Source organism: Rhinopithecus bieti, unplaced genomic scaffold (genome assembly GCF_001698545.2).
Source record: "Rhinopithecus bieti isolate Rb0 unplaced genomic scaffold, ASM169854v2 scaffold_50517, whole genome shotgun sequence".
NCBI lineage: Eukaryota > Metazoa > Chordata > Mammalia > Primates > Cercopithecidae > Rhinopithecus > Rhinopithecus bieti.
This window is the reverse complement of record NW_016819943.1, coordinates 453,005-479,643: the sequence shown is the minus strand read 5'-3', so window position 1 is coordinate 479,643 and position 26,639 is coordinate 453,005. Positions and strand designations below refer to the sequence as shown.

At 50.7% G+C, this 26,639-nt stretch overlaps 1 protein-coding gene across 1 annotated transcript in view; it reads right to left on the bottom strand.

The window, feature by feature from the left end:
• Positions 1-26,639, bottom strand: part of INPP5D (inositol polyphosphate-5-phosphatase D) — a 154,528-nt gene that overhangs the window by 4,979 nt on the left and 122,910 nt on the right. Inside the window, 8 exon segments of the mRNA XM_017859368.1 lie at positions 4,562-4,843; positions 7,435-7,531; positions 9,015-9,164; positions 13,083-13,170; positions 17,062-17,144; positions 18,461-18,574; positions 20,488-20,577; positions 25,601-25,682. Coding sequence (XP_017714857.1) covers positions 4,562-4,843; positions 7,435-7,531; positions 9,015-9,164; positions 13,083-13,170; positions 17,062-17,144; positions 18,461-18,574; positions 20,488-20,577; positions 25,601-25,682 — 986 coding nt within the window.

Genomic DNA, 26,639 nt, shown 5'->3' with positions numbered 1-26,639 from the left:
CAGCCTCTCCTCTGACTCTAGCAATTCTGCTCCGACCCAGCATTTGCAATGACCGCTCAGGAAGGCAATCACACCTCCTCCTCAGAAACCACTTGTGCAACTTGAGGGTGAAAGCTCAAGAGGGTCCATCTACCAAATTTGTGTGTGAGACACTTCCTCAGGCACAGCAACACAGCCACAAACAAGGACAGAATCTGAGCTCAGGGGGCCAACATCCCAGTTAACACAGTGTGCTTCCCAGCCACATGAAGTCCTCTCCTTGGAAGGCTCTACTAACTCACAGTGGAAGGAACACATGGTGGTTGTGGTGCAAGTCAGAGGGAACTTGGACACTTGTGAGTACTGGAGAAACCAAGGCCAGTAGCTAGAAGAAATGCCCGACCAACCCATGGGCAGGGGAAGCTTCTGTGTTGTGACCCAAAGTAGGTAAGCGCTGCCTTTGGTTGTTTGTGTTCTGATTTATCGCTGCTCTGACTGGAGGTGATTTCCTGCTGAGCAAACTATGAGAATGAGGAATGGGAACACATTTTACTTCCTGACCAGCAGCAGAATCTCCCAGGAGAGTGTTCTGGGATCTGCTTTCTACAAAAAAGGAAGCTACCATGAAGAAATTGTGTATCACTGGGAACCCAGTGAGGCTGTCACACCTGTTGCTGATGGGATGTGCACTGAGAAGCTGCTCAGAGGCACTCAACAGTGACTCTTTGGGGAGCAGATGTGGGCTCAGGGGACAGAGGCAGGATGTCGTCCTCACACAGGTGCCAGTGAGATGCCACAGAGCTCCAAGGAGGCTAGCCGCAGGGACACACCAAAGGGAGCCTGACTGTGCACTTGGGGGTGTTCCCATTATTGTTTGGAAACACCTTAGAACAGGTGCATACAGAAATGCTGGGACCGCAAACAAGGACTTTGGAAAGGTGCCCCTCCATGTGCAGCCCTCTTCTGACCCCTGTGTGGACCCGCAAAGGCCGTTGCTGTGAGTTAGCCAAGGGAAGAGGGCACAGGAGGGAGCAACTGGCATGGTCACAAGTTTTCAGATGAAGGAGAAAGAAGTCCTGACCTCTGACCACCCTCTCTCAGTGGCTGAGATGGGAGGAGGGGCTCACTTCAGAGAACTGGGGGCAGGACCAGGAAGAGAGCCCTGGGTGCAAGCCCTTTTGTGGTTCCAAAGCTCACTCCTCTGGGAAAAGAGTAGCGAGATAGAGACCAGAGAAGCCTTCCCTCTAAGAGGAGGCTTCTGCTGCACTTAGAGAGGGAAAGCTTGGTGGGGGTAGGCGGGGAAGACTGGGGAAAACCACGAAAAACTCAAAAGTAAATCTTATTCCCCTGACCAAGGGTAACAAGAAATTGACTCCTACAGCAGGCCACAGTTGTTGAATAAAGGAACTGATATCCAGGGGACAGAGTTGATTCCTGCAGTAAATGACTGTACTTCTCAGATTCAGGAGACCAGAGTCTCATCTCTAAAGCAGCTAAGCACTTTCCAGGGGCTGAGAAGAGTCCCCTTCCTAACCGCACAGCTTCGGTCTGGGGTCACCAGCTGTCCCTGCTTGCGCAGGACTGAAGGGTTTCCTGAGATGTGGGGCTTTTAGTGCTAAAACTGGGACAGTACTTGGCAAACCAGGAAGGTCAGTCCCTGCACTTGGGTCTGGGTGATGGTGGGGAAACACTGATGGTGCTTATAACACCCGCTTCCACAGCCTTTGCTCTGGCTGAGCCCGGGACCTGGAGCAGCAGAAAGGGATGAGGCAGGTGTGCCAGCTGCAGGGCTCCAGGCTCCAAGCACCTCCTTGGTGAGCAATAAGTTAGAAGCGCACCCTGGGGGCCCCTTGCTCGTGGATGGCAGCCTGTCTGCAGCTGTCGCCATGGGGCTGTGGGGAACATGCTCCCACCAAGCTGTGTGCTCATTGTTATGCACCAAGATCCATTCACTTTGGGAACTGAAAAGCATTCACTTACACAAATAATCATGCTCCTTGTTCTTTTGGGTTGCTTAGAGCTCCCTTTCCTGGGGTCTCCAAAGAGGTGGCCACACAGGCACCTTGATACCCACTGAATAGTACCTTTTGTCCTCTTATTTCCAGGGCAGGAAACTGAGGTTGTTTCTCCTCCCCCCAAGTTTCTTATGGAATGACCAGGATCTGACATCCTATCAACACATTCTGTACAGAGGTAAAGAGAGAGACAGCTGAGCTGAACTCCAGGGTTCTCCTGTCCTGTCATTTTCTCGCTCTCTTCCTGACTTCCTCTCATCTATCTTTTGTTTGAGACGGAGTCTTGCTCTGTCACCCAGGCTAACGTGCAGTGGCGTGACCTCAGCTCACTGCAACCTCTGCCTCCCTGGTTCAAGCGATTCTCGTGTCTCAGCCTCCTGAGTAGCTGGGATTACAGGTGTGGGCCACCATGCCTGACTGATTTTTGTATTTTTAGTAGAGATGGGGTTTCACCGTGTTGGCCAGGCTGGTCTGAAACTCCTGACCTCAAGTCATCTGCCCATCTTGGCTTCCCAAAGTGCTGGGATTACAGGCGTGAGCCACCGCGCCCAGCCTATCTGTTTTTTAGAGCGTATCTCGCACATCTTGGGAAATGAGACTGTCAACAGCTCCTCCATCCAGAGGAAGGCCCCGCCAGGCCAGGCCTGGGAAGGGTGGAGCTGGAGGGAGCTGGAGGACAGTGTGATGGAGAACACCCCCGCTGCTGGCTCTGCCCCATGTGGCGGACAGCACCCAAGTCCTCATGGAGAAAAGATGAAGAAAAAAACCAGTGGTAGGGGAAGAGAGGCTGAGAGTGAACCCCTTAGGTTATGATAAACCAGCAAAGAGCCTCAAGGGAAACAGTGCTCGTGCTATTTTGCCCATCTTAAATCGTTGGTAATTGGGGCTGCACTTTCATGCCTGTCTGTCATCCTGTGGCTACTAGAAACATGTAGAGCTCCCTGCTTGTATATCCATGAGGGGCCCACGGTTGGCTCTGCTCTGTTCCAGCATACTGGAGAGCAGCTGTGCCTTTGGGAAGTGCTGACCCTATTCCTTGGCTGCCTGGCCCCGTCTCCTATCTGGCTTCCATTCTTCTGCCTGACCCAGTTCTAGACTCAGATCAGTTTTCTCCACCGTCCGGGGCTTCCCCAGAGTTTCAGGGCCAGGCCCCATCTCTCTGCAGGCCAGCTACTCTGCCTTTTACATCCCTAGTTCCAGTTTCTAACTAAGTATCCCCCACAGGAGAGACTAGGAAGCTGCTTATAGAACAGGGAACCTCGTGGTCCAGAAAAAAAGAGGGGAACTGGAGGGTGGGAGCAGGCTCTACATGGAAACTCCCACCCTGTCCCATGGGGCCCTCTAGGGAGCGGGAGATGCCTGAAGGCTTACTAGCTCTAGAAACATTTATTTTCTTTTCTTTTGAGACGGAGTCTTGCTCCGTTGCTCAGGCCGGAGTGCAGTGGCGTGATCTCAGCTCACTGCAACCTCTGCCTCCCAGGTACAAGCGATTCTCCTGCCTCAACCTGCCGAGTAACTGGGACTACAGGCGCCCGCCACCACGCCCAGCTAATTTTTTGTATTTTTAGTAGAGACAGGGTTTCACCGTGTTAGCCAGGATGGTCTTGATCTCCTGACCTCGTGATCTGTCTGCCTCGGCCTCCCAAAGTGTTGGGATTACAGGCGTGAGCCACCGCACCCAGCCCTTTTTTCTTTTTTTTTTTTTTTTTTGTTTGAGACGAAGTCTCATTCTGTCACCCAGGCTGGAGTGCAGTGGTGTAATCTTGTCTCACTGCAACCTCTGCCTCCTGGGTTCATGCAATTCTCCTGCCTCAGCTAGGATCACAGATGTGACCCACTGCGTCTGGCTAATTTTGTATTTTTAGTAGACAGGGTTTCACCATGTTGGCCAGTCTGAACTCGAACTCTTAACCTCAAGTGATCCACTCAGCTCAGCCTCCCAAAGTGCTGGGATTATAGACATGAGCCACTGCGACTGGCCGAAACTTGTTTTTTTTTTGAGACGGAGTTTTGTTCTTATTGCCCAGGTTGGAGTGCAATGGTGTGATCTCGGCTCACCACAACCTCCACCTCCCGGGTTCAAGCAATTCTCCTGCCTCAGCCTCCGGAGTAGCTGGGATTACAGGCATGCACCACCACCCCAGGCTAGTTTTATATTTTTAGTAGAAACGTGGTTTCTCTATGTTGGTCAGGCTGGTCTTGAACTCCCGATCTCAGGTGATCCACCCGCCTTGGCCTCCCAAAGTGCTGGGATTACAGGCGTGAGCCACCGCATCCAGCCCAAAACCTGTTTTTGATATGTATGTAGTTTTTATAGGAGGTTCCTTTTCTTGGCAATATCTTTACAAATTTTTACCCTTTAAAAAGAAATCGAGTTGCACCAATAGGTTAGGATGTGGAAGACTCTACATACATGTCTTAGGGGCCTGCTGTGTTCAGGCCCCAGGGATAAGTCGTGAGCCAAGTGGACACAAATTGTGGCCCTTATGAGGCTTCCATTCTAGGGTGAAAGCCCAGGGAGCTTTCATAAGTAGGGAGGGAGCCATCTTAATGAAGAGGATACTCACCTTGACTCCTGTGTCCTGGGGGGGAGACCCCGGTTTGCTGTCGAGGGTAAAAACTTCTTGGGTGATATGGGTGGCTGGCAGGGAGGTGTCGTAGGACTTTCTCCCCTGCAGGGCCCCAGCGGAGAGTCCTTGGGTGGCTGGTCGTAGCTCCAGGCTGTGGGCTGCTGGTCAGGGGACAAGGTCTGCTTCACGTGCAGGGGCACTGGTGGCCCAAAGGGCCCCACTCCCATGTAGTTGGGGTTGAGGATTTCGGTGATGCTGGAGCCACTGCATGGAGGGGCCCTGCAGGGTAGACATGGAGTCACATCTCAGGGGTCCCTTCCCTTCTCAGGGTCAGCACCAGCCCAAGGAAAGTGTCCTCTGACAACCCTGGGGCTCTCCCGGGCTCTCCTCAACTCCTTTACCTCTTGGGCAGTGATTCATTCATTCATTCATCTATCCATGCAACACTGTGGTTACTGAGGGCCTTGTAAGCACCCAGCCCCAGGCCGGGAGGAGGGAATATGGCTGTGAGTGAGGCAGCCGTGGTCTCTATTCTTATGGAACTCACTTTTGGTGGGAGAGAAAAACAAGCTCAGTGGCACAGAGACACAGTATTGATGTAGTGCTGAAGTCTGAGAGTAACAAGGGGCAGAGATGGAGGCTAGTGAAGCATTGGGACCAACTGGGCATTGGGTGACCCCAGGAGGCCCCATCTGAGGAGGTGGTCTTTTAGCTGAGATAAGAAGATAAGCAGATAAGAGAGAAAGAAGAGGAGAGTGTTCTCGGCAGTGGTAAGAGTACTTGCAAAGGCCTCCAGGTGACAGGAGTTTGGCCTGTTCCTGGACAGTCTGAAGGCTGGTGAGCAGGTGCAGAGGATGGAGTGAGAAGCTGCAAGGCTGGTGGGGCAAAGAGATGGTGGGGGGTGGCCTGGGTGGCAGGAAGGAGGGGATTCTCAGGGCAGACTCTGGCAGGGGTTCATCTGGAACACATCAGCCCACACGTTTGTGTGTGCAGCATCAGCATGGAGACAGCCAGTGCATATTTAGAAAAATGAGTGTGAGGTCACAGAGATCAAGGCTGGAGCCTGGAATGGGGGACAATCAGCTTAAAGCTATGGAGGGCATGGCCCAGACCCAGGCGAGGTGGCCCCAACAGACACACTGCATGCTGTCACTGTGTCAGGCACCCGCCTCCTGAGAACTGAGTTCTGAGTATATAGACTGTCAGGGACACTCCACATCTTCCGTGTGCTCCGCCAGCCTGGTTCCGAGTTGTACTTTGCTGCCATCCACCAGTGTCTGCTTCAGAAATAAGTGCTCGTTCTCATGCTAGTCAAAATGGAAAAGAATTTGTTTCCCTACACTGATCCTGATTCTGGAACCTAGTAGACACTTCAGAGCCAGGATGCATTTGCTGATGGGATTATCATGGGAGGGAAAGAGGGAAAGGGGATGCTTGTGTGCCCACGGCTGTGAACGTCGGAAGCTGGAAGTGGATCAGGGAATGTGCTAGAGATGAGAATTCCTGTGTTCAACGGGGATGGCTGGGGTGAGGGCAAGTGTTGGTGGGGACAAGTGTTGTGGGGAAGGGAGGGAGGAGAGGAACAAGCTATGTCTGCTGCTGGCATGGTTCTGCCTCCTCGGCTGGTGAGCCGGCGAAGAGACCAGAACTTGATTCTGGAACTCGAGACCACATCGGTGAGTTAGGGCAGCCCTGCTACCAAGGATGTCTGTATTCTGGTAATACAGACTTTAACATCTGTACTATTCTTAGTTCAGTCTCTGCCAAGAGCAACCGGTGTGCATTTTCCCCCAGTGATTTTTCTTGCTAGTGATAGGGTGGGGTTTGGTGGCCACGGATCCCATGATTGCTGATGTCCTTTGTCCCACAGGAGACACAGCCACCATTTGTAGACTTGGAATCTCTCCATCCTCTCCGCAGTCACTTCCTCATGCACTAGGCCGCAAGTTCCTAAGTCAGCGACTGCACTGAATTTGCCTTGATTTCTCTAGAACTGGGCACATCATAGGGACTCAAAAATGTTAGCTGAGTCAAACTGAACTTTCCGTCACGTTAGTTTCCCAGGCTTTGTCATAGCCACACCAACCTCCCCAGCAGTCAAAAGACACAGAGGAGTCAGGAGAGCACCTCTCCTGGGCTGGAGCTTCTTTCTCCTGTGTCCTGGGTCTCTCTGTGCTTCAGTTCACCTTCTCACAGGCCCTGGGTCTGCAGAGCCATGCTAGTGTTTTGTTTTGTTTTGTTTTGAAACAAGGTCTTACTCTGTCACCTAGGCTGGAGTGCAGTGGCACAATCACAGCTCACTGCAGCCTCAGCCTTCTGGGCTGAAGCAATCCTTCCACCTCAGCCTCCTAAGTAGTTAGGACTACTACACCCAGCTCATTATCATTATTTGAGACAGAGTCTTGCTTTGTCACTGCTGTAGTGCAGTGGCAAAATCTTGGCTCACTGCAATCTCTGCCTCTTGGATTCAAGCAATTCTTGTGCCTCAGCCCCCCCGAGTAGCTGGGATTACAGGCATGTGCCACCAGGCCCAGCTAATTTTTGTATTTTAGTAGAGATGGGTTTTCACCATGTTGGCCAGGCTGGTCTCAAACTCCTGACCTCAAGTGATCCACCCATCTTGGCCTCCCAAAGTGCTGGGATTACAGGCATGAACCACCGCACCTAGCCAAATTTTTTTTTTGTAGAGACACGGTCTGGATATGTTGCCCAGGCTGGTCTCAAACTCCTGAGCTCAAATGATCCTCCAGCCTTGGCCTCCCAAAGTGCCGTAATTACAGGCATGAACCATCACACCCAGCCAAACCATGCTAATTTGTCATGAGTCCCTGATATCCACCCCCCTCACACCTACCCCATGCCCACTTTACCTGCTGGTAGCTTCCCACTGCTTCATGGGGTCGTGGCTGGTGAGGCTCTTCAGGGTCTTTTGCCCACTGGACTCATCACGCTCTGTCTTCACAAAGTCTGGAAGGAAAGGGTCGGGAAAGAGCATGTGAGGGCCCAGCTTCCAGAGCTTAGATAAGGGATGGCAAAGGGGTTTCCATTTGCAGGCTAAAGCTGCACAGTGAATAGTGAGTACCTGGGGAGGTGAGTTAAGCAAGATTCTGAAGCCTTGTAAGAGTTTAGTGATTGATTAGTTATGCCTGCTGTGGATCCACAGAGACTAAGCAAGATTCTGAGGCCTTGTAAAAGTTCAGTGATTGATTAGTTATGCCTGCTGTGGATCCACAGAGAGGAGAGTTGGAATCCAGAGTTGTCATTTCATGTGACATTTCCAACTTATTGGTCTCATCAAGGAACAAAGCAGGCAAATATGTTTTGTCAGACCAGGCGCGGTGGCTCATGCCTGTAACCCCAGTACTTTGGGAGGCCGAGGCAGGTGTATCACTTGAGGTCAGGAGTTCCAAACCAGCCCGGCCAAGATGGTGAAACCCTGTCTCTACTAAAAATACAAAAATTAGCTGGTGGCGGGCACCTGTAATCCCAGCTACTCGGGAAGGTGAGGCAGGAGAATTGCTTGAACTGGGGAGGTGGAGGTTGCAGTGATCCGAGATCGTGCCACTGCATGCTAGCCTGGGCTACAGAGTGAGACCTTGTCTCCAAAAAAAAAACCAAAAAAATGGCTGGGTGCAGTGGTCACGCCTGTAATCCCAGCACTTCGGGAGGCGGAGATGGGTGGATCACTTGAGGTCAGAAGTTCCAGACCAGCCTGGTCAACGTGGTGAAACCCTGTCTCTACTAAAAATACAAAAATTAGCTGGGTATGGTGGTGGGTGCCTGTAGTCTCAGCTACTCTGGAGGCTGAGGCAGAAGAATCACTTGAACCCCGGAAGTGAAGGTTGCAGTGAGCTGAGATCGTGCCACTGCACTCCAGCCTGGGGCACAGAGTGAGACTCTGTCTCAAGAAAAAAAAAAATAAAAGCGGTTTGGAAGGTACAGAAACCTGGGCGGGCACCATGAGGGCAGGGTTTAGGCACGTACAAGGGTCTGTATGTATATGTAAGTGGGCACCACGTAGCCATGTGGACAAGCAGAGGTCGCCCAAGAAATTCTAAATCTCAACTGCAGCTGTAGCTTTGGTCTTCCTGGGACAGCCTGGAAGGAGCCATTTAACAAGAGGTAGGTTCACTCGGTACCCTGGGTCCTTCTTTTAGCGGAGATGCTAATGGGGGAATGACAAGGCCTAAGGGCTGATAGGTGAGGTTCGGGGCTGTGAACACTCTGCAGGGTCGGGGAGGGCGATCTGGGGGTGCTGGGTGTGGGTTCTGTTGGGAAATTTTTGAGTCGAGTGAGGGCTGGGTCAGATTGTCTGAGATCTTTTCCAGCACTGGATTTCTGCTCTGAGGCCACAGCAGAGAGAATATTCGATAGCTTTGCTGAGAAAAAGCACGTTCCTGTCCCTAAGTGGTGGGCTGAAGAGGGCGCTGGGGAGGGGCTTGCTGCTTACCATAGAGCTTCTCCCTTGTCTTGCCCTGAGAGGTCTGCAGCTTGATCTCGCCCCGGAAGTGGCCAGTCAACTCCCCATGGTGGGTGAGAGGCGTGTAGATGGGCAGCTGCGTTTCTGTGGCCTCTAACCGAAGGGCAATGCAGCCCTCGCCTGCGGGGAAAGCGGGAGACAGCTGGGTGAAGATCCTGCCTTTTCATGGCGGAAACACCAAACTCTTGGCCGGAGAGTTGGCTCTGTCATCCAAAGACGGTCCTTTGAAACTATGGCCCAGGGAAGGGTTATTTAATAAATACGTCAGAACAGCGCCGCAGTACTTTGGGGGCAAATGTCTCAAGTCTTAGAACAAAAGGTGGATTCGTTGATGTAAAAAAATTATATTGTAGAAAACGTAGCAGAAAGACAGGATTAAACACTCATCTGATTGCTGTAGGGAATGAAAACTTCCCAAGATCTGATGCGGTATAAGACATGACAGAACAAAACTGGCGGCAAGAGAACATGCAAGTTTAAAACGTGCACAGAGGAAAAACCTAAAATAAAAAGAAAACAGATTGGGAAGAGTATCTGCAGCCAGCTCCCCAGGCAAGAGGGTACTCCATCTGAATTCCACAAGGAACTCCTCAAAATCAAATCCCCAGCAGGTACGTGAACAGATAATACAGACAGACATTTCACACGAAAAGAACTGCAGCCGGCTAATTTTAATAAATGGAAAATAGTTCCACTTTCCTAGCCATCAAAAATGCAAACTAAGGAATCACTAAGTTGCTCTTTCACAGACATGAAGTTGGCGTAGATAGGAAGGGAGAAAAATAACACCCAATGCACCAGGCACAGTGGCTCACGCCTGTAATCCCAGCACTTTGGGAGGCTGAGGCGGGCTGATCACTTGAGGTCAGGAGTTCAAGACCAACCTGGCCAACATGGTGAAACCCCATCTCTATGAAAAATTACAAAAATTAGCCAGGGGTGGTGGTGCTTGCTTGTAATCCCAGCTACTTGGGATGCTGAGGCAGGAGAATCTCTTGAATCTGGGAAGCAGAGGTTGCAGTGAGCCAAGATCGTGCCACTGCACTCCGGCCTCCAAAAACAAAAAACGAAACCACCCAATGCCAGCAAGGATCTGGGGAAGCCTGTCCATGGTGAGGTCAGCTGAGACAGCCTTTACAGCAATCAGTTTGGCGTCAAGTGCCAAGAAGCACAAACACTGACACCTCTGACCCAGCAAACATGGGAACCTGTCCTAAAGAGATTACTCAAAAGAATAAAAAGTGTAACCGAAGAATAATAAAAAATGTCCACAAAGAAATTCATCTCAGCATTACTGATAGCACCAACAAAAACAACTGACAGAAACTCAATAATAGTACTTTTAAAATGAGAAATACTTTTAAAATGATGCAGTAAGTCCATGGAACATAATGCAGCCATCAAAAGGAACAGTCACAAAGATGGGGCAGGAGAAACACGGAAAATGTATTTAATCTAATACCAAGTGAGGGAAGCAGAGTATAAAATAATGTTTCTGTGATGGTAAGTATGAAAATCTAGGTATGCCTATGCATGAGACTGGAAATGTGAAACCAAAATAAAAATGATTACTGGAATGAGACTGTTGATTTTTTTCCTTTTCCTTATGATGATATGCTGTTTGTGAGTATGAATGTGAAGCGGAAGAAACAAAGGAGGATTACAGTATTTTATTTTTAAAGACAGGGTCTTGCTGTGTCACAGAAATACAGGATTTGAATGAGAAAATGAAGCATGTGTTTTGTGTACTGCCTGTTTCCTGCCATCAAAGCTTCAAACATTTCAACAGCCACTCAGATGCTCTTGCATCTATGACGAGGGTACCCCATCAGGGCCATTACACTCCTCAGGCTCTGCCTCCCCTCCTCCAGCTCCGGGACCCTCTTGCCAGCGCTGCCCTGGGAACGGGGAAGAGCTGCCTGGGCTCAGGCCCAAGAGCCCGTTGTTACCTCCGACAAGCTACTCAGTAGCTGCATGAACTTCAGGTCTCCCAGCCTCCTTTCCTCACCACCCCAAAGACGTGAGCCACAGTGCCCATACCCACGTGTTGGCAGAGCCTGCACAGTGGGCGACTATGCACGGGGCTTTCCTTTGTGTCTGCAGCCTCTTCCTCTTTAGTGACTTCCACCAAGCAGCATTCAAAGCTCTTCCATTTCAAACAAATAAGTACATGGACAAATGTGCTCCCTTGACCCAGGCGCATTCTCCTCTGCCTCCTCATGCCCTGTTAACTCCTAAGTGCCAAGGTCTGATGTCACCCTGGCCCTTCCATGGACACTGCGCTCACCAAGTCTGCTGATGGGCTGAGTCACTTCATTTAAGGGATGCTCGGTCTTTGTGTTGGGCCCCTTGGCCACATTTGCTATTGTAACCACACCCTCTTCTTGACCCAACTCTTCTGATGGTGTCCCCAACACCACAGCATTCTGGTCTTCCTGGTATGCTGTGGCTGTGCCTTGGTCTCCCTTATCCGCGGCACTACACCTAACCCAGTGCAGGAAGTGGAAGCATCATTCATGCAGCCCTGATATGGTTTGGCTGTGTCCCCACCTAAATCTCTTCTTGAATTGTAGTTCCCATAATCCCCATGTGTCGTGGGAGGGACCAGATGGAGATAATTGAATCATGGGGTGGTTTCCCCATCCTTTGCTCAATAGTGATAGTGATTGATAGTGATCGTGATAGTGATGGTGAGTGAGTTCTCAAGAGATCTGATAGTTTTATAAGGAGCTTCGCCTACCAATGGGCACCCACTTCTCCTTCCTGCCATCATGTGAAGAAGGATGTGTTTACTTCCCCTTCTGCCATTGTTGTAAGTTTCCTGAGGCCTCCCAAGCCCTGCAGAACTGTGAGTCAATTACACCTCTGTCCTTTATAAATTACCAGTCTTAGGTATGTCCTTACAGCAGCATGAGAACAGACTAATACAGACCCTTTCCCCAATCCCAAGCCCAAACAGTTTTCTACTCCATTCCTCTCAACGTTATCCTCTTCTCTCCCTTTTTACTGTCACTACTTCTATTCTGGCTCACTCATCTGTCATCTTGATCACTGCAGATGCAGATTTCCAAGATGTGAATCTGATCCTGTTACTTCCTTGCTGGAATCTTCAATGGCTCCCTACTGCCCTCAGGATAAGGTATTTGCTCTTAGCTTGGCTTGTAAGGAGAGGCTTGGTCTGGCTCCTGCCTCCAGCCTCTCTGTCCCCTCCAGGTTCTCTCTGCCTGTCTCACCACATGCCTAGCCACACATGTGGTCTAGCAAGGGTGAGCCTGACTTTGTGCTGGAGCCACAAACAGGCAGAGATGGTACAAAAGCCCCTGTTGTCTCTCTGGCCACAGGCCTCCACAGCCTGCCTGGTCTGGGCACTGGGCATTGCCGAGCAGAAGACCAGAGAGCCCTGGGCTGGTGTTTCCAGCACCCCAAGTGCCACTCAGGGGACCCTGAACCACACCTCAGCCCAAATTGCTGTGGCTGGGGGGGAGGGGGTCTTCAGGCAGAGGGTGGCCACTCGGGGGCAGAAGTAGCAGCCCCTTTGTGCCTGAGCAGGTGTTTTAGAGACTGGGTCAGCAGAGGGGAGTCTGCGGCTTCAGATCTGTGAGCTGAGGAGGCTGACTCAGGACACATGAGAAGCAGAGAAGGGCAGGCAGACCGGGTTCAAATGAGGGCACAGCCACCACTGCCTATGTGACTTCGGCAAATCACTTGATCTTTCTGAGTCTCTGTTTACTTGTCGGAGAACAGTAAGGTCTTGTCAAGATTGCATCACCTAATACTGGAAAGTGCCTGGCACAGATCTCACACATAGGGAAGGCTCAATACATGGAAGGGGTTGCCACTGCTGGCTGTCCTGCCCAGAAGCCTAGTCGGGAGGGAAGGATGACTTAGTGATGATGGTCCCACTAGCAGCCCTGGGATGGGGAAAGGAGAGGCAGGAGCCTATGACCGGAAGTGCCAGGTGGGCTCTCCCTGAAGGTGATGCTACGTCAGAGGCCGCCAGCTCACTGGCAGGTGTGGCACCTGTCCACAGACCCTTACCATAGGATTCGTCGCTGTCAGAGGACTTGATGCTGATGAGGATGTGCTGGTCTAGCAGGTACTCAGGGTCAGAGATAATGGGCTTCAGCTGCAGAGAGAAGGGCACAGGACTGGAGTTGACGGGCAAGGGAAGGTGAGGGGACAGGTGGGTGTACAGGTGGATGAGGATGACGAAAGGTGTTCTTAGTAATCAGATCCAAATCTCTGCTGTCCATACCCAACGGAGCAGGTGGGGTATAGCTTTCACATACACCCTGTCCAGCAAGGTGGGGGTTAGCTTCCTTCCCTGTCCCCCTTACCTCCATACTGCACCCCAGGCCTCCTAAACTGAGCTGGCTCCCAGGTCCCAGCAAGAAGGCCTGACCCCAAATGGGCCCCATCCATTGCCCCTGTTCCTTCCCATCCCTAGGCCAGGGTCATGGAGGAGGAGGCAGGCTGACGGAGAAGTGGGGCCAGGCACCAGGTCTGGAATGACCCCTGCACTCCACCCTGCACCAGGCTCCCCTCACAGAGCACACACCTTCTCCTTGGCCCCCTCCAGGACTGTGGCTGCATCCCAGCCCTGCCCCTATCTGGCTTGCCCCTATCTGGGGAGGACGCAGCCTCTGTGTCCATCATGGCAGAGCCCCCAGCTAGGCCTGGAATGTCCTACAGATTGTTGGGGTGTGGCTCAGCGAATGACAGACACAGACTCCCACATTCCACCTTTGAGCACGTTTCCAGAACCGGGGACTGCCAGCTTCCCCAGAGGCCCTGCTGGCCTGGCCGGTGGCGGGGAGTGCTGCTAGCAGGCTTTGCACAATGCTGGGGGAGCCTCGCACCTCACCAGGGGCTGTGTCTGGGCGAGCGCAGGGAGGAGCATCACACGCACACTAGCTCCTCATCCGCTACAAGTTATGACTTTTCAGATTTATGACTTTTTCAGATGTGGGGCTGTTCCTCACGATGACTCCCATACAGAAGGGCCAAATAAAAAGGTGATACTTTGTTCCAGTGATTCCCTCCCTTCCTTTCCAGACACCAAAAAGGCTCTGGTACATGGCTCTGGGCACCATGTTGGCCAACAGGGCAGACTCAATATACCTCCATTCAGAAAGTTCCAGGCCGAGCACAGTGGCTCATGCCTATAATCACGGCACTTTGGGAGGCCGAGGCGGGCAGATCACTTGAGGTCAGGAGTTCAAGACCAGCCTGGCCAACATGGTGAAACCCTGTCTCTACTAAAAGATACAAAAATTAGTGAGGCGTGGTGGTGTGTGCCTGTAATCTCAGCTACTTGGGAGGCCGAGGCAGGAGAACCACTTGAACCCGGGAGGCGGAGGTTGCAGTGAGCCAAGATGGCACCACTGTACTCCAGCCTGGGCAACAGAGCGAGACTCAGTCTCAAAAAAAAAAAGTTCCAGAACAGATGATTGGAAATTGCAGTGGAGCTCTGGGCATTCCAGGGTTCCACGGTTGCACCCATCATCACTTGGCTCCTGGCACGAGGTGATGCCTGGCTCTAAGTTAGACCCAGGGCCAGAGCTGGGGGCCTCGGATGTAGGAGGAAGACCGGGTCCTCCTTGGGATGCAGTGGGAGTGGAGTGACAGACATCTGAACAACAAATGTCTCTGTGGGACACCACCAGCCTGGCAGCGGGTGGCAGGGAGGAGGACTGTCTATGGGGCCATGGCAGAGATTTACAGGGTGAACAGAGGAGGCTGCCAGGCAATAGGGGTGGGACGGGGGTTCAGGGAGCAGGAGACAGTGAAGGCTCCTGCAGTCCTGTGGGAACAGCAGATGAGGCTGCTTAGCCCACTGGGCAACAGGGAGTCGACTGGATAAAGAGGGGGACACCAGGATCAGATAGGCATTCCAGAAAGATCCATCAGGGTTCAGGATGCCTCAGCAAGAGGCAGGAGACAGGAAGGGTGGAACCCTGGGAGGGGGCAGAGGGACAGAGGGAGGTGACAGAGGCAAGAGGAACAGCAGGACTTGGTGGCTGTGAGGATGTGGGGAGTGGAGGAAGACAGCGTGCCCTAGGGGTCCCTGGGCTGGACAGGGGGGTGAACGTGTTGGGGAATGGGGTGCTGCTCTCTTTTCCAACTTCACCAAAGGAGGAAACAACTGTTCAGGCCCTGCCTGGAAGCAGCCAGGGAGGAAGAGCAGGAGGAGGGGCTTGGGCCGGGTGAGGCAGAAATGCCTCCTTGGAGCCCAGAGCCCCCATGACTAAGGGGCCTGAAGACAGCCCCAGAACAGGGCCTTCTGACAGCTCTTCTGGGGCCTCAGTGGGAGACCCCAGTCAGAGCCATGTGAGCTGGCCGCGGCCTCTGAGTAATTTGGAATTGTGCCGCAGTGGGGGGAATCTGGAGTTCAGGTCAGCCTCTGCTCCTCAGATGATGTGGCCTTTTTACACGGCCTGAGAGTTGGTTCCAATTAAAGGTTAATGCCAGTGTGGGTCCAGCCCCCTGAAACCTGCCTACGTCCTACCCCAGTCTCAGGAGAGAATGGGTCCCTCCACCTGTCCTTTAAACTTCACCTCCAGTGTCACCTCCGAGGGAACCTCCGAGGAGAGCCCCCAAGATGCCCCACTTCCTGTGATGGATCTGCCTGGCTTGGGACTCCTCTCCATTCCACCCCTCCCTCGCGGCGTGTAAAAGAAACTCACTTCCCACCCAGCATGAACAACTACTAAGCTCCTAATAAGCTTGTACTTCATGACACCCGACACCTCCACTGTCAATTTAGCACTACAAAAGCAGATTCAGTAGAAAAGCATTAAAAAAAAAAAAATAGAGACAGGGTCTCACTGCATCACCCAGGCTAGGGTGTACTGGCATGATCATAGCTTAGTGCAGCCTGGATCTACTAGGCTCAGGTTATCCTCCCGCCTCAGCCTCCAGAGCAGCTAGGACTACAGGCATGCACCATCATGTCTGGCTAGCTAAAAAAAAAAAATGTTTTAGGCTGGGTGCGGTGGCTCATACCTCTAATCCCAGGACTTTGGGACGCTGAGACCAGTGGATCACTTGAGGTCAGGAGTTTGAAACCAGCATGGCCAACATGGGGAAACCCCATCTCTACTAAAAATACAAACATTAGCTGGGTGTGGTGGTGCACACCTATAGTCCAAGCTATTCAGGAGGATGAGGCAGGAGAATCGCTTGAACCTAGGAGGTTGAGGTTGCAGTGAGCCAAGATTGTGCCACTGCACTCAGCCTGGGCGACAGAGCAAGACTCTGTCTCAAAAAAAAAAAAAGAAAAAAAATGAATTTTTTTTTTTTTTGGTAGAGATGGGGTGTCACTCTGTTTCCCAGGCTGGTCTTGCTTGAACTTCTGGGCTCAAGCAATCCCCCTGCCTTGGCTTCCCAAGTGTTGGGATTACATGTGTGAGCCACACCAGGCCAGAAAACCATTTTTTCTATAGCAAAGAAGACTGTGTTCCCACTAAGGTTTGGTTGAGTGTTTTCAGTTCCACCCTCTGCTCTTGCAGGGTCACAGACATGTCAAGTACTTCGTGCGTTCACAAGTGTATGATTAGCAGCCAACGGACCCCTCTCTATGCCTCTCTGTACTCAATTCTATGAACCAGCACTGAATAGGAAAACAAGCATCAAAGCGGGTATGGGGTCTTGGGGTTGCATCCTAGGTGTGTTACCGCAGCCATGAGGCCATGAACAAACAGTGTTTGGCCCTGCACCTGATTTTCCTTCTTTGCAAAATCATGTGGTTAGATGAGCTGACCTCTAGATCCCTTCTGTGATCCTTTAGGGGAACTGAAACCATTTAGGAAAAATGAGGCTACATACTGACTGCTGCAAAGCGTGTCATGAACCACCTCAAGCGAGAGCTTGCTCCTAGAGGGGGCCTCTTTCTGCATTCGGTCTATGAGATTTCTGCTCCCTCTGGTCAGGCCTGGCCATAGCTCTGCCGCTGGCTGGTACTCCTGGTCTAGCAAATGCAAATCTTCCTCTGGGGAATGCCTTGCTCTAGAATTACCTTTGGAAGGGTCTCACCAAACTTCACCACCAGCTCCCCCTCACTTGCTTCTTCATTTTCTCCTTCCTGACTCTTGACAAAACCTGTTGGAGGACAAGAAGGCTGGTTTTCAGAAAACAGAGCAAGAACCAGACAGAAAAGACTCCCTGGGTCACCCCACCCAGACGGAGGAAGATGTGCTCTCTCCTTTTCTATTTTTTATTTTTTAATCTCGGGGCCTCTGCATCATTTAGGAGTCAGGCCTGCCGGGGATTCTGTTTTCGTGCAGGGACTGGTCATTTGCCAACATGGTCTAATTATTTTAGGAAAATCAAAGAGATTCCCCTCCTTTTCAGTTCCTCTTTGCAACAAACCAGGCAACAAAGAAATCATCACATCACAGGCAAAAAGATTAGGAAACTTGACAGCTCGTCCCACGCCACTCAAGATAGCAGCCTTTTGAAATTCTAATTTAAGCTTCCTAATATGCTGTTTCCATAGAAATGTATGCAAGTGTCTTGATAGTTTATTAAAACCACCCGCACAAAAATCCTCATCATTTTTCGAACCGCTTTGACCCTGCTGGGTGAACTGGGGCTTGGGGACTCAGTGGCAAAGGCCGCTCTAGCACCAGGTCCGGGCCCAGCTGAGTTGGAGAAGGAGGTAGGGACCAGAGGGGCAGAATTGGCAGCACACGCTTCTTCCTGATTTCTGGAAACATCCCAGCCAGGCCCTCACAAAATGCCCTTTTGTGGAGTTGACGTCCCCTATTCCTCCCCCGACCACTATGCAGACCATCTCAGCGAAGAGGGCTGGATACACGCAGCTCTTCCCTGGCCATGAAACAGCTTTAGACAACATGCCTAGAAATGTCACCTGGAAAGGGTGTTTCCTAAACACAGTTTGTGCTAAATGCCGCTGGCTCAGGGGAGCCTGTCCGTCTCCTGCTTGCTTTCGGACGCTGCAGATCCCCTGAGAAAGATGCTATGATCTTCAAAGAGCAAGAGGGGCCAGGGCGACAATAGGCAGCGACTGCTCAGGCCCTCACACTGGCTTTCTGAGGTCTGGACCTGGGCCCAACACTCTCTGGCTGAGTCAGAGCCCCAGCTTGCAGGGAACCTTGAGCGGGTCACAGTCTACCCTGAGGGGCAGGGATTGGACCCCGCCTACCACCTACAAGGGACTGAGGGGTCAGTACATTCATGGCCATCCCTGCCCCTAGGGCCGCACAGGCCACAGGGGGACCCTTCGCAGTAACTGAGTGTCCCCTTGAGCCATCCACCTGCAGCCCCACTTCTCTGATCCACTTCGTGAGTCTTTTCCAGGGAGAGGAAAAATGGGGCAAAGTGCCAAGTATGAAAGACGTTCATAAGAAGGCTCCGGCCAGCTCCGCCCAGAAGGTAGCTCAGCAGCCACTTACTCTCCAAGCAGCTCGAGTGGAACTCCAGGTAGAATTTGGTCTGGGACTTGGTCTTCAATGTGGCGTAGCACCTGAGAAACTCGATCTGTCCTTGGCTGTCGACAGTCCCAGGACCTGGAACAGGGGAGAACAGGGACTCAGTTCCACAATGTGCCTGGAGATGGAGCATTTCAAATTAGTTCTCATGCCGCGTACTGAGCTCCTTCTCAGGGTCCCAGGAAGGAGGGAGTTTACTGGGAGGAGAACTAAAGCTACAGCGAAATCCAGCACCCACCCGAGCATCCTCAACCTCTCTGACGCATCGTGAGCTGGCCAGGGCAGAGAGCGGGGCAGAAAGATGCAGAGTCCCAGGAGTCCGCACCTCATTTCAGCTCTGTCATTATAGCTGTGTGACCTCAGGCAATACCCCCACTATTTCAGGCTCCCAGCTAGTTCCGGCAAAAAGACTTTGTAGAATGGCTGGGTTGCTCAATACCCAAATCAATGCTGTTGCTGAGTTCAGATGATGAGGGCTAGCACCTCTTTCTCCCTCAGGCCCAGTTATTCCCGCTCCTTACTCTGGGCTCCGTAAGCTCATTTGTACAGAGTTAACTTGCCTGCAACTGTATTAATTTAGATGATGCTTTTGCAAGCATCCTTAAGCTGCTTTTAAACAAGTGTTCTGTCCTTTCATATACATTTTGAGCCACAGAACAGAGACTTGTTCTGAGACCATGAACAAATCTTTCCTTCCTCCATCCCTCACATCCTTCCTTCCTTCTTTCCTTTCTCTTTCCAAACCCCACAGTGCCCAGTCCAGGCTCTGCTTAGGTAGATGCCCTGTCAATGCTCAATTCCTGTGATCAGTGTTTTTGAGCATCTGTTGGGTACTGAGCCCCCGTGGAGGGAAGCCCAGCCCGACACTGAGGATGCCCTACCCCGGAATAGAGGAGGAGATGGCAAGGGCAACCCCTTCAGGGCTGCAGGAGCTCAGAGAAAGGAGAGATGGGTGGAAGTCGGGGAAGAGGTCCAGCCTAAGGACTAGGAAGATTCTAGAAAGGCACAGTGGCCAGACTCAGGAAGGAAACACGATGGTGGGTCAAGGCTTGGGTGGAGAAGGGAGGTCACATTTCTGGGGCCGTGGATATTAGATACAATAGGATGGAGAGAAGCATCCCAGGAAGACGGTGCTCCGGCCTCACGTGTGTCCCCCAGGGCATGAAGGACACAGAGCAAGATGGTCTTTCCTTGTATTTGGGTCCCCTACGTTCGGTCTTCCTAAAGGAGTCCGGTGACCACTGGGGTGACCGTGGAGGCAGTGACTGGGCAGAGACAACATGGCTCCCTGGTCACTTAGGCCAAGGGCTGGCTGGACACATTACAGAGAGCACTTGGCCCAGCTGGGACGAGGGGAGCCTGGCAACCAGGGCTGGGCTGGATTATTTGAAAAATTACCTGCAAATCTAAATATTATTTACTGTGGTGTTTCCCAAAACTCAGTCATCTGCATGCCATCTTAACGATTTTTTACCATCTCTGCCTACCACGCACCTGTACTACTCTTTACTTAATATTTTCTCTAAATAGACTAACTTTTTAAAATTAAGTGTAGCTGAATAAGGTATATCACAACACTAAATGGAAAAACAATGGTGCTTGCCTTAAACAGAAGACATAAATTTAAAACATGTTAAAATAAAGGCATTACTAATAAATGTTTATTCATGTCCCCTGCCCCCTCCTTCCACCCCACCCCAAGAATTGTCTTCAGTGTCTTCAGGTCACACCTTGGTAAACACTGATTTACCCATGTTTTCAGACTAAAACTGAGGCTCAAAAGGCTGACATATTTGCCAAGTAGAGTGAGTAAATTCTCTGGACTGAAACTGTGCTGTGGCTGGGACATGAAGAAACTGACTGATACTGTGGACTTGACTGGGAAAATGAGCCTTCCTCTAATGCAGACCACGGACTGTTACCCGAAGACAAGCTCCCAACACTCCTTGTCATTGAGGAAAACAGAGAAACAGACACCGTCCTTTGCTTACCGTTCTTGGAGACAAACTGGGAAGTGACCCCTGCCTCAAATGTGGCAAAGACAGGGCTGTGGTCACTCGTCATGATGTCGCTGGTACTGCCTGCAGGGGAAGGAAAGCATTTTTAAGCAGGGAAGGAGAAGCCCTTCTGGTCAGGCCAAGGATGGCAACCCTAAAGCAGAAACTTTAGGTATGGAGCCCTTCAGAAGTGCGGAGGTTTTACATCTGCTGTCCCGTTGTCCTTCCACAGAAATGCTTAAAGGGTTCAGTGGAAGACCGTGTGGACACTGCCTCCTCCATGGATAAAAGAAGCCTGTGCTCGTTTTCCTAAAGACCCATGACTTTTGAATTGATTAGGAAGTGTGAACCATGGAAATTTTCTGGTCTAATCATTTTATTTATTATTTATTTATTTATTTATTTATTTATTTTTGAGACACAGTCTCACTCTGTTGCCCAGGCTGGAGTGCAGTGGCACGATCTCGGCTCACTGCAACCTCCACCTCCCAGGCTCAAGCAATTCTCATGCCTCAGCCACCCAAGTAGCTGGGATTACAGGTGCGTGCCACCATGCCCAGCCAATCTTTGTGATTTTTGTAGAGACGAGGTTTCAACATGTTGGCCAGGCTGGTCTTGAACTCCTGACCTCAGGTGATCCACCCGCCTCGGCCTCCCAAGTGCTGGGATTACAGACGCCAGCCACCGCGCCTGGCTCACTTTATTTTATTGATGAGGAGCCCCAAACACGGGGTGGGAAGGGAACTGAAGACCACTCAGCTCATCAGTGGGACACCTTCTCCATCCCACGATGCCTCATAGAACCAGGAGGAGTGGATGATGCCAAGTGTAGAAAACTCTGTTAAGGAGCTTGGCGCTGGGGTGAGAACGGAGGCAACAGAGCACTTTGGGAGGGGGCAACAGAAAGACGACAGTTCTGGAAAGACAGTTCTTTCAAGATAGCCTGTTGGAGATGCCTGGCAGGAAGTGGTCACTCAAGGCTGGAGATGTGTCTTTAGATGTGGAGTCTTGGGATTAAGTGGAAGTGGAAGACATTGGTGTGTTTGGGCTTTCACATGAAGGATGAGAAGAGACGAGGACAGAATTTCAGGGCATGTCAACCATAAATGGGCAGGCAAAGGAAAAACTGCCAGCAAAGGAGACCAAGAAGGTGATAAAACAGACTTGGTATCCTTTTCTAGAAAGCGTTTACAAATCAGCAAGAAAAAGATAAACATTCCACCCCTCAACCAACCAAAGGATATGGACAGAAAATTCACCAAAAAATATAAATGGCTAATAAACATGAAAAGAAAAAAGTAAGGATCACCAGAGAAACACATGGAAACTATAAGACAGAACAGAGAAAGGGACAGGAGAGAAGGAGGGGAGTGGGGGCACTGGTTGGTAGTGGAGGAGGAAAAGATGGAGTCAAGGGTCCGGGGCAAAGGCTAGGCAGGAAAGAGGAGGCTACCTTTTCTCTGAGAGAGGAGGGAGGAAGATGCGAGGGCATCAGCCTAAAATCTGGACATGAGGCAGAGCGTGGTGGCTCACACCTGTAATCCCAGCACTTTGGGAGGCCGAGGTGGGTGGATCACTTGAGGCCAGGTGTTCAAGACCAGCCTAGCCAACATGGCAAAACACTGTCTCTATTAAAAATACAAAAATTAGCCTGGCGTGGTGGTGCACACCTGTAATCCCAGCTGCTTGGGAGGCTGAGGCAGAGAATCACTTGAACCTGGGAGGCTGACATTGCAGTGAGCCAAGATGGTGCCACTGCTCTCCAGCCTGGATGACAGAACAAGAGTGTCTCAAAAAAACAAAACAAAACAAAAACAAAAAACTGGACATGAGCAGGAAGAAATCAGTGAGGTCCAGTGCTATGTGAGGCAGGAGAGGATGGAGGGATGGAGATGGGGAGTCAGGCTGAGCACTGGGGTACAGGTTTGCAGTGGTAGTGGAGGAGGGGTGTTCCAGGGAGAATTTAATGGGTTGACAAGCAAAATTTTTTTTTAAGCATTCTCAGAATATTTCAGATATGTACTGAACATAATAGCAATGGCACTATAGTGTGCACTTAAGCTCGGAGGTGGACTGTAAGATGGGTGACCCTCAAAAAACCAGTCCTCCTCCCAGTAACCACACTTTCTGTGGTCCCCTCCCACCATGAGTCTGGGCCTGGCCATGTGACTTTCTTTGGCCAATGGGACCTTGGTAAACCTGAGGCCAACAAAGCCTTAAGAAGAATTTCCATTAGTGAGACTTGCAGCTGGGAACCCTGAGACCGGGAAGCAAAGAAGCCTGCACTGGCCTGCTGGATGATAAGGACCACCCCTATGCCTGCTGACAGCCAGCTCACCCCAGATCTGATGGGCTCCTCCCTGAGTGTGCACAGATGACACCAACTAGAGCAGAGGTGAGCAGTCCAAATTCAGCCTAGCCCAGATACTCGCAAGCAAATAATTGTTTGCTTTAAGTCAGTGAGTTTTAGGACAGTTTGTGGTCTATATATGCATGGGTCTCTCTTGTTCTTATCTTTAATTTTTCCATCCCTGGTTAATGTTACACTGTTTTTAACTACTGTACCTTTGGAGTAAGTCCTGCCATCTTGGAAGGCAAGTGACCTGTTCTCCCTCTTCCTCCTCCTTTGTCAGAAGTTTGATAAGCAGTAGACAGCTGATATGCCTGGCTACATTAATTGCCATGAGAAGACTAAGGCTCCCAGGTCACCCCCGTTTCCTGAGCTCTGGACATCCACTCACTTTTCTTTTCCAACTTCTTGCCTCCCCTCCACCCCAACTCATTAAACACTTTCACTGAGCCCTCTGGCACTCAATGAAATATCATTAGCAAAATCCCCTGTATCTTTAATCTTCCCGTCACCCCCCAAACCCGGCCCTCCCCCGGAAGACACTGCTGCCTCTCTGGTGAGGCTTGTTTCCCTCTCCAGCCCTCATATTCTGGGCCCAGAGGTAGGCACAAAGGGTGTCCTTCCGGCTCCTCATTGCCACTTCCGGACTGATCTCCCTCTTTCTCTAAAGCCTCCACTGTCGAGCAGTTTTGAATGCCAAGTTTAGGTGCAAAACAGTAAGTGGTAATTCTACAAGTCTCCACTATCTCCTGACTCGGCAGAGGCTGGCTGAAGCAGGCAGATGGTTGAGATAAGAATTGGCAAGACGCGTGGAGCTGCAGGATGTGGGAAGGACAGTATTGACAGGGGTGACCCTGCGTGTGGCTGGGAAGGAGTGACAGGCTGGAGAGTCCGAGGGGTGCAGGGGAGGGAATGCACAAGTGAGGAGGCTGCAGGCAGAGGGTAGGACTCGGTCACTTTGAGTTTTGGAAGCTGGAATAATGCCCCCGCCGTCACTGTGAGGGCAGGTTGCCTTCCCACACATCTAAAGGTGTTGTGTGAAGTTCGTCTAGTGACGTCACTTCTGGGAGACAGAGCTCATTCCTTCAGCAAGGAATGCCGGGAGTGTGTGTTAAACTATTTCAGGGTAGCTGCTCTGGGCTCTTCTGGGCAGCAGGAGGAGACATGCACAGGAATGGAAGTCAGTTCAATGTATAGGACCAGAGTTAAATTTGTGAGACCAAATTTGCCAGTCCCCAGAGAAGGTGGGAGCCACGAAGGTGGCCACTGGGCAGCGGCAGGATTCCCCCACCCCTCTCCTCACTCCAAGGACCGGGGTGGCCCTCCTTTAGGGACATTGTCTGAGAATTTGCAGTGTTTTAAAAATAATACCACTGGGCCTGGTGCAGTGGCTCATTCCTGTAATCCCAGCACCTGGGGAGGCTGAGGCAGGTGGATCACTTGAAGTCAGGAGTTTGAGACCAGCCTGACCAACATGGTGTAACCCCATCTCTTCTAAAAATACAAAAATTAGCCAGGCATGGTGCTGCGTGCCTGATATCCCAGCTACTTGGGAGTCTGAGGCAGGAGAATCACTTGAACCCAGGAGGCAGAGGTTGCAGGGAGCCGAGATTTAGCCACTGCACTCTGGCCTGGGCGACTGAGAGAGACTCCAGCTCAATAAATAAATAAAAATAATACCACAATTCTCAGTCAGTGAAGTGTTCAAAGCAACTCTGTTCTGTGGATTTCTAAGGTCTCGCTTTGTAAGTAATGGGAACTAATCAGTAGCTTTTCAGAATAAGCATTCAGGCAATTAAGAACTCCTTCAGTGCACCTTTGAGGGTCAAGAGTTAATAGTCATTTCTTTCTTTCATTTTTTTCAGAGGTAGGATCTATGTTGCCCACGCTGGTTTTGAACTACTGGGCTCAAGCGATCCTCCCACCTCAGCCTCTTGAGTAGCTGAGACTATAGGTGCGTGGCACAGTGCCTGGCTAACAGTTATTTCTTAATTGTTTTGATAATTTATTCCATAATTATTTATTTTAATATTACATATTAGGCCTTTTAAAAATCAATTTAACTCAATTTATTGTTAAACCTCCCCAAATATATATATGTATACACTTGTGCCATATGAATTTCTAATAACTGACTATTTCTGACCTACAAAAACACTTTCATATGGTTCAAACTTAATACGTTCTTTTCAAAAGAAATAAAATTGAATTTTTAAAAAAGTGCTCCAGGTTGGCCGCAGTGGCTCACGCCTGTAATCTCAGCACTTTGGGAGGTCGAGGCGGGCTGATCACCTGAGGTCAGGAGTTCACAACCAGCCTGGCCAACATGGCAAAACCCGTATCTACTAAAAATACAAAAATTAGCCAGGCGTGCTGGTGGGAGCCTGTAATCCCAGCTGCTTGGGGGAGGCTGAGGCACGAGAATTGCTTGAACCCAGGAGGCGGAGGTTGTGGTCAGATGAGATCACGCCATTGTACTCCAGCCTGGGTGATAGAGCGAGACTCTATCTAAAAAAGAAAAAAGTGCTCCATAACTCACACATCTCCCAAAGCAGGGGATATTGATTAGGTGACAGCCCAAGACAGGCGGGAATGCATCAACATTTCCAGGTTGCCTGATTAGGGTTACAATGAATTCCTCCCTTTAACACATCAACAGATTGAAGCCCTTAGATTTTAGGGCAGTTGCACCTCCCAGCAACTGCCCTAAACTGCCCTCTCTGATCCTGGTCTGCTTTCCCCAGTGTTTGGACTCACCATAGGACTGACACACCACGTGCACCAGGGGATAAGACTTCCAGAGGACTCGGTCGCACCAGGAAGGCAAGTTGTACTTCATCTGCAAATCAAAGTCACAGGCTTTGTAAAATGCCTATTATGTTTTAATCAGTAGAAGAAAAGACTAACTGGTGGCCTCTGTAATCCTCAAATTAATCGGCTGTTGGCTTTTTATAGAATTTCCCCGTAGGTGGCTTTAAACCATTTTTACATGGCTCAAGTCCAGACTCCACTGCCACGCTCCACACTTTCAGATTTCCTGGCCTTCTTCTTTAGAATAAGATAACTCACCTCCTGTGTTCCCTCACCTATCCTCCTGACTACTTCAGTATCCCTTGTATCTTCACCTTCTCTTACTTTCTTTCTGATTCAGAGGAACCCTGACCTGTATTTTCTTTCTTTTTTTTTTTGAGACGGAGTCTTGCTCTGTCGCCCAGGCTGGAGTGCAGTGGTGTGATCTCAGCTCACTGCAAGCTCCGCCTCCCGGGTTTACGCCATTCTCCTGCCTCAGCCTCCCGAGTAGCTGGGACTACAGGCGCCTGCCACCTCACCCAGCTAGTTTTTTGTATTTTTTAGTAGAGATGGGGTTTCACCTTGTTAGCCAGGATGGTCTCGATCTCCTGACCTCGTGATCCGCCCGTCTCGGCCTCCCAAAGTGCTGGGATTACAGGCTTGAGCCACCGTGCCTGGCCTGTATTTTCAACTCAGTCTCTACTCACTTTCTGCAGCCATTTACTTTAATAACACACTCCAGCTTCCACCCCCCACTTCCCTACTCATCCACCTATCCACCTCTTCATCTTATCTACCCATCTTTACTCATTTACCCATCCATCCACCCACCTACCCATCTATTCATTCATCCATCCACCCATCCACCCATCCATTCCAACAACCTGTCCATTTATCCATACACCCATCTACCTATTCATCCATTCATCCATCCACCCACCCATCCATCCATCCACTGACCTATCCATCCATCCATCCATCCATCCATCCATCCATCCATCCACCC